At 57.7% G+C, this 12,452-nt stretch overlaps 5 protein-coding genes across 5 annotated transcripts; 2 read left to right on the top strand and 3 right to left on the bottom strand.

Moving 5' to 3' along the window:
- Nucleotides 1-1,549: 1,549 nt before the first annotated feature.
- F5Z01DRAFT_692182 (uncharacterized protein) lies at nucleotides 1,550-3,590 on the bottom strand (the record flags this gene model as incomplete). The annotated part of the gene is made up of 7 exons (XM_046266179.1): nucleotides 1,550-2,527; nucleotides 2,589-2,650; nucleotides 2,701-2,822; nucleotides 2,868-3,119; nucleotides 3,174-3,244; nucleotides 3,310-3,366; nucleotides 3,467-3,590. 7 exons carry the CDS (start codon nucleotides 3,588-3,590, stop codon nucleotides 2,049-2,051), a joined length of 1,167 nt encoding a protein of 388 aa, XP_046115352.1. The 3' UTR covers nucleotides 1,550-2,048.
- Nucleotides 3,591-4,762: 1,172 nt separating this feature from the next.
- On the bottom strand, nucleotides 4,763-5,845 carry F5Z01DRAFT_280189 (glutathione S-transferase). The gene is made up of 2 exons (XM_046258744.1): nucleotides 5,212-5,845; nucleotides 4,763-5,137 (listed from the first exon to the last, which is right to left on the bottom strand). Exons 1-2 carry the CDS (start codon nucleotides 5,583-5,585, stop codon nucleotides 4,840-4,842), a joined length of 672 nt encoding a protein of 223 aa, XP_046115351.1. The 5' UTR covers nucleotides 5,586-5,845; the 3' UTR covers nucleotides 4,763-4,839.
- A 946-nt stretch (nucleotides 5,846-6,791) lies between these two features.
- On the top strand, nucleotides 6,792-9,394 carry F5Z01DRAFT_280171 (N-terminal binuclear Zn cluster-containing/DNA binding domain-containing protein). The gene is made up of 3 exons (XM_046258743.1): nucleotides 6,792-7,853; nucleotides 7,911-8,348; nucleotides 8,398-9,394. The coding sequence occupies exons 1-3, from the start codon at nucleotides 7,087-7,089 to the stop codon at nucleotides 9,242-9,244; spliced, it is 2,052 nt and encodes a 683-aa protein (XP_046115350.1). The 5' UTR covers nucleotides 6,792-7,086; the 3' UTR covers nucleotides 9,245-9,394.
- A 162-nt stretch (nucleotides 9,395-9,556) lies between these two features.
- On the top strand, nucleotides 9,557-10,954 carry F5Z01DRAFT_627600 (pyridoxal phosphate-dependent transferase; the record flags this gene model as incomplete). The annotated part of the gene is made up of 1 exon (XM_046261548.1): nucleotides 9,557-10,954. The coding sequence occupies one exon, from the start codon at nucleotides 9,557-9,559 to the stop codon at nucleotides 10,952-10,954; it is 1,398 nt and encodes a 465-aa protein (XP_046115349.1).
- Nucleotides 10,955-11,460: 506 nt separating this feature from the next.
- F5Z01DRAFT_676910 (uncharacterized protein) lies at nucleotides 11,461-11,913 on the bottom strand (the record flags this gene model as incomplete). Its single annotated transcript, XM_046265301.1, has 2 exons — nucleotides 11,461-11,698; nucleotides 11,762-11,913. The coding sequence occupies 2 exons, from the start codon at nucleotides 11,911-11,913 to the stop codon at nucleotides 11,461-11,463; spliced, it is 390 nt and encodes a 129-aa protein (XP_046115348.1).
- Between the last annotated feature and the right edge of the window lie 539 nt (nucleotides 11,914-12,452).

Raw genomic sequence — 12,452 nt, 5'->3', positions numbered from 1 at the left:
GAATCCAAGCTAAGTTCCCTTTGGTGTAGTCCGGGGTACAGGGCAGGGGAGTAGTACATGGAATGTCCATCTCCATGACCTGATCGTCGACCCATAACCACTATTGGCTCCAAGAAGCGGCAGTTGAAGAAATACCGACGGCGCTTTCCGAGCCAAAGGGCCCGCGATTCAGCAGATGGTATATGCTGTTCTCGACACGCAAGGTACGATATGAAGAGGTCCTGGTACATGTAGCCGAATATGTTGACAGCCTGCTCTCCACTAGGAGCAACGGGCATTCCGAGGACGAGATTCAACGCATCAAGGCCTCGCGGGCGGCAGTTTGGCAGTGCTACTCCTCGCATCGGCACTCCTCCTGCAGGGCTCGATGGAAACGTCATGCATTGATCCTGATGCCTTGTTGTGGGAGCGACGCCAAGACCAGAAGCGAGTGGGATTTGGTCCTGGGAATCCTTCCAGGACAGTTCGCACCAAAGGGGAAAGTATTCGACCGAGTGCTGTCGTCTATGTCACATGTGACATTGGGGCCCCAGGTCCCGGCTCTCAGTTTCTTGGCGAGAGGCCCCTGAGTTTCTGGCGTCGACTGGAGTCAGGAGCCGATAGATGATGACTATGTACTATAAATAGTCAGGGGTCTGCTTTGCTTGGCTTGCATCACATTTCTCTACCTGTGGAAAGTGGGATGCGAATCCTTGTTCCACGGTCGCACGAGTAGTGATTCATCGACTGTGAAAATTGACGTGGGTCCGTACGTTTCCTCCTCCTTGTCTCTGATCTATATGTACCTGACCTCGCGCATCCTTCCATCAAAGTACTTGAACAGTCAGTCCTGCCCCGACACCGAGCCATGGCGTTCGCTGAGGCCGGCGGTGCAAGCGTGTCGGCCATGGGGAAGAGAAAATGCAAGGCTGATTGACTGGCTGCAATTGGATACAAGCACCTTGTTGTCAACATTTGACCGCGTCGACGGTTGCATTGATGATCGAGACTCGAGGTGGTGTTGGCGGTCCAACTCTGACCGTCTACGACTGGAGTCTCGATGCTCATCAATGGGGTCTTGGTTCACGGAGCTCACCTTGTCGACAGCCAAGGCGCTATTTGTCCCTCAGCGACGGACAACCATCGGTGAAGGCGTCAGCACTTGTCCACGGATGCATGCAGGCCTGTGGATAATCGGATCTTGCTTCCTTGGCGGTTCGAGTTGGCGGTCAGCGCCTTCAATAGAAGGAGTGAAAAGGGATTTGGACATGCTTCACGTCACACGTAGTCATGGCCATAGACTACTTCATCTTGTCGTCTTTATAAACAAATGTCCTGCCACAAACCTAGGGAGGCCGCGCAGGGTCTGGGCCCAAAGGGATGGGCAACACATCCAGATCAACAATCTGATGTATGATCTCTCTTCGACGCCCGGCTCCGGATCGGACATACCGTCTGACAGCTGTGTTGTCCCTGCATACAAAAAGTCCCCGCGCCATGTAACGTGGAGAAAAACGCAGAGGGGAATCCAATGGATACGATGCTGCTGAACGGCTATAAGAGTGACAGCGTTCCCTTCTCCGGAGAGCAGCGACCATCCTCTATCAGAAACACCATTCACAAGACACAAAGCGTACGTGACAACGCTGCCGTGAGCCTCACCCCACGCATCGCTGACCCAGTCCAGACACCATCAAGATGCGCGTCACCTCCGCACTCACCCTCCTCGCCACCGCGCCCCTGGCGCTGGCCATGCTCCCCTCGGGCGAGGGCCGCTGCGCCAAGAACCCGTACACTCCCGAAGACGAGAGCCTCAAGTGCATCTGGGGCCAGCTCGCGGCCATCTTCAACTGCGATGGCGACACGACGTGCAGCGAGGAGGGCGCGCCCTGCTACGCTGACCAGTCGTGCGAGGGCTGCGCCTGGTATGTGCACTGCACATAAATCAGGATTGGGAGGATAGACTTGGTTAGCTTTAAATCGAACCTTGCCGCCCATTCCCCTCACGTAACACTGCTCACGGGAACGATGCGATTGCATGTGACTTTATGTTTTCCAAATTACCTAAATCAGTCCTTGCTCGCCCGCACCGGGTACGGCGTTTCCTCGTCTCTGAGTGATTCGGAGGGCGAGGACTCGGTCTGCGTGCGATCATACTCCACATTGTGTGTGACCTCCTTGGTCACCACGATTCGCCCGTTACCATCCTTCTTATGTGGGAATATCTCCTCCTGGCTATCGTTTGGACTGCCGGTGGCCCCGGCCGCCGCGTGGCTCATTGTGCCAAAGTGACCACTCGTGCCGTGGGCATACGCCTTGGACCGCGAGGGCAGGTAATCGAGCTTGTGGGTGCGGAAAGGGGTGGACCCATGGCGAGGCTGGCCAGAGTGCTCGTATATCCCGTGAGGTGTCTTGTTGCTTGACAAACCGAGGGCGTGGTTGAGAAAGGGAATCTGCTGAATGACCTGGCGAAGGCAGGGGATGCATGAGCATGTGATGAGTGCCGCGAGCTCCACGACGGACCAGATCATGGCCTCGGCTATGCGGTCTAGTTTGATCAGCGTCAAGGGGGAACATGGGCAGGATGAATATGGAGGGGGGGAACGAACATGTGAGATCCTCTTGGATGCGGCTGGCGTATACGATGCGGATGATGGATATAACGCAGACGCTGTGACGATAGTGTTAGTTGGCTCATGCTGAGACGAGGCGCTCACGTACAGTAGTCCCAGCGACATCATCACGACGAGTCCGACTCGCTTCGTCCTGGCCATCTGCAGCCTCCATACCGTGGGGATCGGCTGGACGAAGAGGATGAGATCGGTGCACATGTTGAAGACAAACTGTCCGGTCAGCCAACATCACGAGGCGATAGTTGATGCACTCACTGTGCTCCACCACAGCACGTTCATGTTCAGACACTTGCCGTGGACGCCGAGCTTGAACGCAGCCTCAATGGGTCGACAATGCAAGATGGCAATCAGCGACTCTTCGGTTGCCTGGGCGATGAGAAAGGCGATGAGGAATTTGTTGAGCAGCTGAAGAAAACGCTGCGGCAAGACGCGGATGTACAGAATGGCAAAAGTGATCTTGGCCGTCGCGACGCCCCAGCTGAATGTAGACGAGATGCCGGCGGAGTACTGCAGGTGTTAGCAGGCCTCTTTTGGGCTGCGCAAGAAGAACACATCACTCACTCGCAGAGTAGCTTCGTAGTCCTGGTCGTTGACAGTGTCGCGAAGGCGACCAAGCCCTCCATCTATGACGCCTGTGTAGGATCAGGGTTTAGCGTCCATCAAGGGTCTGCTATGAAGTTGAGTGACGACAACGTACCGGCTATCATGAGGCCCGCCATGGTCAGTAGCATGACATAGGAAATCTTGATGGTGACTGTCCTCGCGTGTCAGCGTGTTCGCCCCAAGACAAGACAAGACCCGCTGGGTCCATGTCCAAGACTTGACGTTAGTAAACTAGGAGCTGGAGAACCCACCATCGTCTTTCCCCAGATTCCCCATGCGCGAGCGGATCCACAGGCGCGCCGCGACCAGCAGCGTCGTCAGCAGGATGGTCGACGAGGCGGCGGCGAGGACGCCGTGGACCAGATCGGCGGCCATTTGATGGGTTTCGCGGTGGACAGCGTGTGTCTCTCAATCAGGGCGGGTCGACGCGAGACAACACATGACAGCCGCAGTTGGATTGACTGGACACTCTCGCAGCTGAGGAGAGAGCGCACGCAAGGGCAGGTGCTTCAATTATAATGATAATAGGGGAGGGTCGGACGGAATCCAAGCCCCAGGTCCCATTCCCAATCCATCGCGGACTCTAAGTACTGACTCGTCTAGCGTCACGCCACGGAATGCTCTCTGGGAGGGAAGCGCCAATAAAGGCGGCCGCGGAAACAGGGGCAGAGCCTGTCAAGCCTCAAGGACTCGAGCTGATTTCGCAAAATAGCCAGACGACCAGGCTCTGGTTCCGGATATCGCTCCCCGGGCGCACTGGCGCGCTGCAGCGCGATCAATGGAGACGCCGGATCAGCGCCCCCCCAGATTTTCAGCTGGAATTAGGGCCCGCTACTCATTGGTTGGGCAACTTGGGAATGCGAATCCGGGGGAAATGGGCCGTCGGGGATGGACAGCAGGGGTCTGCCGCCTGCGTGATGGAGGGTGTGGAAATGGCACGGGAGAAAGGAGACGAAGGAACATGAATCAAGGGGGCGCGCCAGCATCTCGGGTGCGTCACGTTTCTTCAGCTCCGATCGATCCCCTCTGCCTTGTCTTCGGGAGTCGGGTCGGCGTTTGAGGATGGGGAACGAGGATGATTGACCACACGTAGACACTTCATGTTGTCTGAGGCGTGATGACCCGGACCATGTGGACCAGTTGGCTCAGCCGCTTGGATGAGTATTGATGATTTCCCAACCGGTCGCGAGAGCCGAGACTCGAGAGGGATCGGCGCCTCGCTAGGATAAATGAGCCAGCACCGTGGCTTGCTAATGCATTGGTGATTGATTCCGGGTCGCCAGCTCAAGCAGACTGTAAACCTGAGTTCATGGACTTGTCCACGCAAGTCTTCTATGCAGTCGATAACACTACGTCCCACTGGCTGCAGATTGTGGTCACAGGAGAGAAGAGGCAAACCCGCTGCGCACAGATCTCGACTGTTCAAACAGAGACAAGTCCAGTCGCAAAAGCCACTCGTTTCAGAAAGTAACAATTCATCATTGTGCTTCTGAGCCCGGGTTCAAACTTCAGACGCAGTTGGTTGACCATATATGTATTCATGCAGGGTCCGAGTCAGGCATCGACAGTGTCTCGCAGCCATTTAAATGATCATGTCTCATCCCCGTGCCGCTCATGAGGGCCATCACTCAATAGCGGACGGCGCTTCGCCCTTGACCTTGTTGTAGGCCTGCTTGACCTCGTCCCGCGCGGCCATCTCGTTCAGCCACGCCTTGATGAGCGGATACTTGTCGAGCGACAAGCCCGCAAACGCAAACTGGCGCACCCACGGCTCAAAGTGGTAGTCGACCGCCGTGACGCGACCAGGCAGCACGCTGCGGCCGCCCGACTTTTTCAGCTGGCCCTCGAGCACGCCGTAGCAACGATCGGTCTGCTCCGAGTATCTCTTGAGCGCGTCCTCGTTCTTGGTGGCGTTGTAGTGGCTGTGCCGTCAGTACATGCGCCTCAAAAGGGGGGGGGAAAAAACCATCAAAACAACTCCTAGACTAGGACATACCGGAACCAGTTGGTCTGCCCCGACATGGGCCCCAGGGTCGTGAGCAGAAAGTACTCCCACTTGTCAAAGTCGACCTTGTCCTGCTCCGACTCGCCGACGGGACCAAGCTTGTTAGCCTTGTCGTAGACGCGGCGGACGTAGTTCATGATGGCGCCCGACTCCCAGGACACGACGCCCGTGTTGGGGTCCTCCATGGCGGGCACGCGTCCATTCTCGTTGATCTTGAGAAAGGCCTCGCCCTTGACGCCGTTGGTGGGGTCGTCGCCAAACTGCCACTGCTGGACCGTGTAGGGCACCTGGAGGGCCTCGAGGGCGATGGCGATCTTGATGGGGTTGGGGCCCGAGGAGTGGGCGTGGAGGACGAGGGGCTGCATGCTGGGCAAGTGGTGGTTCACGATGCGACTAGACCAGAACTTGCAGGTAGGAGTTTGAGAGAGGCAATGGAGAGCCAGAAATCAATTCATACAGCCAAGGAGTGATGACTATATACTGGAACTGAGCCCGCAACTCCGTGAGGAGGGCCGGATTGTCGTCGGCAAGGTGGTTGAAACATGACCTCACCACGTTGGAGACTTTCTCCATTCATGTTGGATCACTGTACGGTGATTTGACGATGTTCCACGTACCCCAAGTTAATCTGATCCGAGTGGCTTGGGGTAGTCGGGCGTGGAGTTGGCAATTCGTCTCCAACAGTAGAGCTGCAGAGACACGATCGTCGCTCTCGGTCTGTAGACAAACTGCCTCTGGTAGATGAAGGACGTTGCATCTTCTGTGCTAAGATAAACAAGACTGTTCACTTAACTCATCCATCGCTTTCAAATAAAACTCCATGTCCATGTTGGTTGGTATGTGACGATGGCAGCACCAGGGTTTAACTTGGCTCGGCGGAAAGCTCTAGGGTAGATAAGACTCACGGTCCTGAGCTGAGTCCGGAGCTTGGCGGGTTGAAGCCAGCACGATGAATGATGCTGAAGAAAGGAGATTTTGTGAAGGTTGACCAGTGCATGATCGGGATGCACTACCGTTGTCAATTGTGGTTGTTGCGGTCTGGTCGATACAATACGTTTGTAGTAGCGCCAGCATCAATTCTGTCTCCCTCCACACATTGCAGCCTGGATGAGTCGGGCAGACCTCGAAGATAAACCCACAAAGATGGAGACGTTCTGTCACAACACCCGGATGTTCGGGTCTAGAAGCCCTGGTCTGCAGAGATTGAATCGAGGACAAGTACCAGAGCATTTGGCTTTCCGCGGTGGTGGATCTTCCGCGGCAAACCACGGGACACTTTGGAAATAAGAGGTACTATCTCGGTCAACGCACGCGGTGACTGATAAGGATGAGAGAACCTGGGACTGAAGATGCGGTCTGCCATACGAGGCTATATTGCATCGCGAGGAGCTTTATCAAGTTGCCTACGAGACTCGTCGCACGAGATTGTCCATGTCTCGAGTCGAGATAGCCTCGACTTTACAGGGCAGGCCAACCCAGTAAAGGGCGTGGTCACTGATGATTATGAGATAAGAAAGAACGAGTCCTCGCCAGATAGCATGTTGTACACAAGATAGAGAATATGCAGGGACCAACAGGGACAGGGAGGTCTTATCACATTTGTCAAGGCTGTCATCCGAGACGACGCTTCGGTGGGTCAACCGTCAACCGTCAACCACCGAGCGACGTTCCCGCCTTCACGTTCCCCGCGGCAAACTTCCACCACCACCATCGCAGCCAACATTGAAAATTGCGTGATTATGAGGACAACTCGAAATCAAGCGCTGTTGAGTGGCCCGAGGAAAGACTTCTCAGGCTCTGTTCGCGGACAAATCCATCCAACTTGAGAGTCGCTGGTGACTGTCCAGTGTCGGACTGTCCCCCATCATGAACGGCAGCTCCGGCGAACGACCATACAGATCACATCTGCAGCCGGCATGCCTGCCCTGTCGTCGACGCAAGTCACGATGCCAGACGGAGCCCAATGCCACTGCGTGTCTCATGTGTCGGGCCCACGGCACCGACTGCGTCTACCCGGGCGATGCAAGCTTGAAGGTCGACGACCAGAGGGCAGCAGCCCCGGGCAACGTGAAGGCACCCACGACGACACCAGCCAAGCGTCGACGTCGGAGCAGCGGCCTACCCAAGGCGCCCATCTCAGCGACGAGGACTTCACGCACAGAACTGCCGCCTCGCCTACCCCCGACCACCGTGTCCCCGACCATGGAGCGGACCAGACTGCCCAACCTGCTGTCGCCACTGCCACCCATCACTCACGCCCAGCCCCCAGCAGCAGCAGCAGCAGCAGCAGTAGCAGCAGATACCACGTCCATCGCCGGGCGAGCAAACCACAATCTATACGATGAAGACCCATTCGACTCATCCGCGGATGACCAGGCCCAGAATCTGCACATTGTCGGCCCGGCCGTGACCAAGGACAGCCAGGTCCTGTCCGACTATTTGTCTGCCATCCCCGGGGCCACCAGGGGGACCCAGATGATTGTGCCCGTACCGGCAAACCGCTCACGACCAGTCCTCTTCACCCGCGTCCAGAAGAGACCAGTGGGCGTGTCCCTGAATCGGAGTCCGTCCGCTGAGAAATTGGAGATCATCGAGAACCTCGTGGGCGCTGACGCCGCAGACATGATTTCGCTGTGAGGTCGACGTCCACAAGCAATAAGTGACATATTTCCTTGGCTAACTGGGAGTAGATACTTTGCCAAGGTCAATTCTTGCTTTCCCATTCTGGATGAGGTCTTGTTCAGGCGTCAGTACCAGGCGAACAAGGATCGGATATCACCAGCACTCATTGCCACCCTGTTCGCCCACATCCTCGTGTACTGGAGACACTCCAAGCCAGAAGGCCAGCATCGTTTGCCTGACAGCCGTTTCATCTGGAACCTCGCCAATGATGCGGTGTACTCGGAGCTACACCTTTCCCCGGGCATGTCCATCATCAAAGCCATTATTCTGAACATTGGCGGCCTGCCCACCACGTCCCTGATCGGCAACGGGGTTCTCCTAGGATCGGCCGTGTCCATGGCACTTTCGCTAGGCCTGAACCACAATCCACTGCCGTGGGAGATTCCCCAGGTAGAAAAGTGTCTGCGGATGAAGATCTGGTGGGCTCTCCTTGTCCATGACAGATGGTACGTTTCCAGACCTTGAGCGAAGCACAATCAGCTGACCCGCTGGCAGGACAAGTCTTGCGCACGGCACACCGCCACACATATCCAGAGCACAGTATGATGTGCCGCCGCCCACGCTGGAGTACATTGGCGACTCGGCCACGTATCTGGGGCAGAATCAAGCTGCCCCTGTCTTCATTGCCCTCGTCAGCCTCACAGATGTTCTCGACAAGCACCTGCAGTACATCTACAGCGTCGACAAGTCCACCGCGCGAGACACGACGGAGCTCGAACTAGCGCTCAACACCTGGGTCGAGTCACTGTCTGGGACTGTCCGTCTCATCATCCTCCGCGGATCAAATCTAGACACCCCAGGGGCGTCCAACCTCCGTCTGAGCTACCTCACCACGAGGCTTCTCCTGCAGAGGATCGAACTAGAAGCGGACAAGCAGACCTACGAAGCCCACGACCAGCGCCTTTCAAACCGCTACATCCAGGCGCGGCGGACAGCAGAGGAGGTCTTGCTCTTCACCCAGGACCTGAAGCCCGCACAACTCGGCGACTTTTGGCTCTCGACCCACGCCTTCTCGTACCCGGCCACGGTGAGTTTCCTGCTGCGCTGCGGTCTCGAGACGGCCAGCTCCCCGGCCGAGCTGGTGCAGAGCGCGTCGTTCCGCATCGCCCACGAGCTGCTCAACGCGCTGCGGACGCACCAGGCACAGCACGCCTGGGATCTGGGGGCCGTGTGCCTGGCGCAGCATTCTGACATTGTCGACAAGATCCTCGCGGGCACGTCGGCGCACGAGTCGCACGAGACCAGCGGCTTGTTTGAGCCGCAGGACTTTGTGCTGCCGGACGTGTCGATTATCGACCAGTTCCTGCCTAGTCTCTGGGACCCTCTGCAGAATGCATGGTAGAGGCAGCTGTTTCTGTTTTGTAATCTATCCGCCTGCGAGCTGGTGGGGATGTCTGGGCGCTCCCCCCTTATCGAGACTTTCCGCGGGAAACTTGGGCATGCACACGCACTCACCGCCGGGCTATGGCCAAGGTGTGGACGCTTGGGACGCCATCTGTGTGATGGACGGCCGGGCTCGGAGCCCAGAGATAAGAGTGGAGACGGATGGATATGTATAAAGGGGCTGCTGGCCAAGTTACGACTTGGATACGAATCATCTACAAGCCTATCCAGCTACCTTTCATCCTCTTTTCCCTTCCCTTCAGCACACGCAATGGCCCCCAGCGCCATCGAAGATACTGGCCATGAAGCTATCATTGTGCCGCCCCGCAAGACCCTTCTGCCCATTCTCGACAAGCACGACGAGGCCGAGCTGAAGCGCAAGGCAGACAAGCATCTCCTGTACTGCGGCTCCCAATTCCACCCCGATGTCATCACCGCCTGCGAGGGCATCTACCTCCACACAGCATCCGGCCACCGCATCCTCGACTGGACATCCGGCCAAATGTCCTGTCTGCTCGGCCACGGCCACCCAGAGATTGTCGACGTGATCACCAAGCACGCCATGCACCTCGACCACCTCTTCTCCGGCATGCTCTCGCCCCCCGTCATCGCGCTCAGCGAGCGGCTGTGCTCGAACCTGCCCGACGGCCTCGACAAGGCCTTTTTTCTCTCCACCGGCGGCGAGAGCAATGAGGCCGCCATCAAGCTCGCCAAGGCTTACACAGGCAAGTTTGAAATCGTCGGCCTCGGCGCCTCGTGGCATGGCATGACCGGCAACGCCATCGGCGCCCAGTACCACTTTGGCCGCAAGGGTCACGGCCCCATGGTGCCGGGCATGCACATGCTCCCCTCGCCCAACGCGTACCGCTCCGTCTTCCGCCGCCCGGACGGCTCCTACGACTGGGAGGCGGAGATGGCGTACGGCTGGCGCATGATCGACATGGCCTCCGTCGGCTCCCTCGCCGCCTGCATCGTCGAGTGCATCCAGAGCTCGGGCGGCATGCTCGTCCTGCCCGACGGCTACCTAACCGCCGTCAAGCGCGAGTGTGAGAAGCGCGGCATGCTCCTCATTGTCGACGAGGCGCAGACCGGCATCGGCCGCTGTGGCGAGATGGTCTGCGTCAACCACGAGGGCGTCGTGCCGGACATTCTCACCCTGTCCAAGACACTTGGTAATGGTCTGCCCCTGAGCGCCGTGGTCACGAGCGCCGCCATCGAGGAGGTTTGCAAGGCGCGCGACTTCTTCTTCTACACGACTCATCTCAACGATCCCCTCCCCGCCGCCGTGGGCGACAAGGTCCTCGAGATCCTCCTCCGCGACGACCTCATCGCCCAGGCCCGCCGGTCCGGCGCCCTCCTCCAGCAGGGTCTGCGCGGGCTCATGCGCCGCTACGGCTGCATCGGTGATGTCCGTGGACGCGGTCTGCTCGCGGGCGTGGAGATTGTCTCGGACAGGGAGGCCAAGACGCCCGCGCTCGATGTGGCCAGGCGGATCGGCGAGCGGGCGTACGAGCTCGGCGTCTGGGCTAACCTGAGCAGTCACCCGAGCTTTGGCGGCGTGTTTAGGATCGCGCCCCCTATCACAATTACGGAGGACCAGCTGCGGGAGGGGCTGGGCATGTTCGAGCAGGCGTTGCGGGAGACGGAGGGCAGCATGCCTCTGTACTAGAGTCTAGGTATGGACACAAAAGTCAATGGAAGGGCTAGCGATTTTGGTCAAACGACTGTAATGAATGAAGCTATGTATGAGGCCGTAATCATGTCTGAATCTGTCTATCATATTGGTGAACTCCAAGCGCCAAACGAAACGTGCCCTATAATCGACCTGAACGCCTCTTCCCGAGTTTGCCAACGCCGTCAACGTTTGTACACCATCCGGTGTGTGATCTGCGTGTCGACTCTCATGCTGCTACCACGGCGCGGTGATGGCGGCGATCATGTAAAGGTGTGTCCTACATCGCTGCTTCGGTGCTCATGCCTGATGCTCCGTTGGCAGCAGCTTATCGGCTCGTGGTTGTCGTTCCATCGATGGTGTCCCATGTCCACGGCTGCGAGCTCCAGGCTGGTTCGAAAGACAAGCCCTCACATCTCAAGATGTGGCCGTTTGCCTCTGCAGACAGATGCTGCGTTGCTGACCCGACGCGACAGTCTAGCCATTCCATTCCCCTTTACGCCTCAGCTGGCCTTGACCTTGCGCGCAGCAGCAGTCCCATAGCCAAGTCTCTTGGCGACACCCTGCACAAAGACACCGAGCACCATGAGGACCTCGAGGCCCAAGAGGCCAACCCAGACGGTGTTGAGGATCTCCTCCTCGTTGCCCAGGTGGAGGCTCCGCATCTTCTCCAGGAGGAGGGGGTACGTGTTCTGCATGGCGAGGAAGGCTTCCAGGACGTAGATGGTGTACCAGTACGGTCTGGCGCGGTCGTCAGCCACGCTGCTTGCTACAGAGCAGAGCAGAAAAGAAAAGGAAACCCACCTTGTCTCGTCCGTCAGAAGCGTCCAGCGGAGAGGTTGTGGACTGGCTGTCTGCGAGAGCTGGAGGGAGAGCAGCAAGCCAACGGCAACAAAGGCACCGAGAATAAGCAGTCGTTGCTCAGGTGTCGGTTCGTGGGCGAGCAGGGCGTCCATGGCTTCTTACTTTAGTATGAAAAAGGCCTCCTCACAGACGTGCGGTGTGGCAATGCCGAGAAAGAACAAGCGCTGGATTTTTTTTCTTCTCCCTCTCTCTGTCTGCATCTCACTCACCGCGTGCAGTCTGCAGACGTGGCATGAACCAGGGGTTCATAACTGGGTCTCGAGCCGAATCCTTGCTCTGCGCATCTCCGCTTTTCGACATGTCCGTTTCATCAATCGTGCGGACGCCTTTCTCGTTGCGGATTGGGAGGGTCTCTGTAATCTGGGGTAGCTTCATGCGTGACGATGTCAGAGGACAGACATGTCTCAGCCTTGGCCTTGGGTCGGCATTGTCGTGTGGTACGACACAGTTTCCATGATGATAGGCCTCCAGCCCATCCGCATGATAGATAGCGAGGCGCCGTGAGGTCTTGGGCAGGGGGGCCGGCATTGGCGCGCAGACATTGCGCTCTGTCACTCCACAATCGTGCGTGGGGCCAAGTTGGGTTTCGCTTGATCAGAGTCGCGGTCAAGAGACGCAGCGGCAGTACGTC

This window comes from Emericellopsis atlantica (genome assembly GCF_019669845.1).
Source record: "Emericellopsis atlantica unplaced genomic scaffold F5Z01scaffold_27, whole genome shotgun sequence".
NCBI classification, from domain to species: domain Eukaryota; kingdom Fungi; phylum Ascomycota; class Sordariomycetes; order Hypocreales; family Bionectriaceae; genus Emericellopsis; species Emericellopsis atlantica.
Note: the sequence above shows the minus strand (reverse complement) of the source record. Positions and strands in the feature narration are given on the sequence as shown.

What these genes read in the sequence shown, in the direction of transcription:
- F5Z01DRAFT_280189 (XM_046258744.1), bottom strand. Translation starts at nt 5,585, where the DNA reads ATGCAGCCCCTCGTCCTCCACGCCCACTCCTCGGGCCCCAACCCCATC. An exon ending in GGGCAGACCAACTGGTTCCG is followed by an intron (nt 5,138 to 5,211) that starts GTATGTCCTAGT and finishes CTGACGGCACAG; the next exon opens with CCACTACAACGCCACCAAGA.
- F5Z01DRAFT_280171 (XM_046258743.1), top strand. Translation starts at nt 7,087, where the DNA reads ATGAACGGCAGCTCCGGCGAACGACCATACAGATCACATCTGCAGCCG. An exon ending in GCCGCAGACATGATTTCGCT is followed by an intron (nt 7,854 to 7,910) that starts GTGAGGTCGACG and finishes AACTGGGAGTAG; the next exon opens with ATACTTTGCCAAGGTCAATT. An exon ending in CTCCTTGTCCATGACAGATG is followed by an intron (nt 8,349 to 8,397) that starts GTACGTTTCCAG and finishes ACCCGCTGGCAG; the next exon opens with GACAAGTCTTGCGCACGGCA.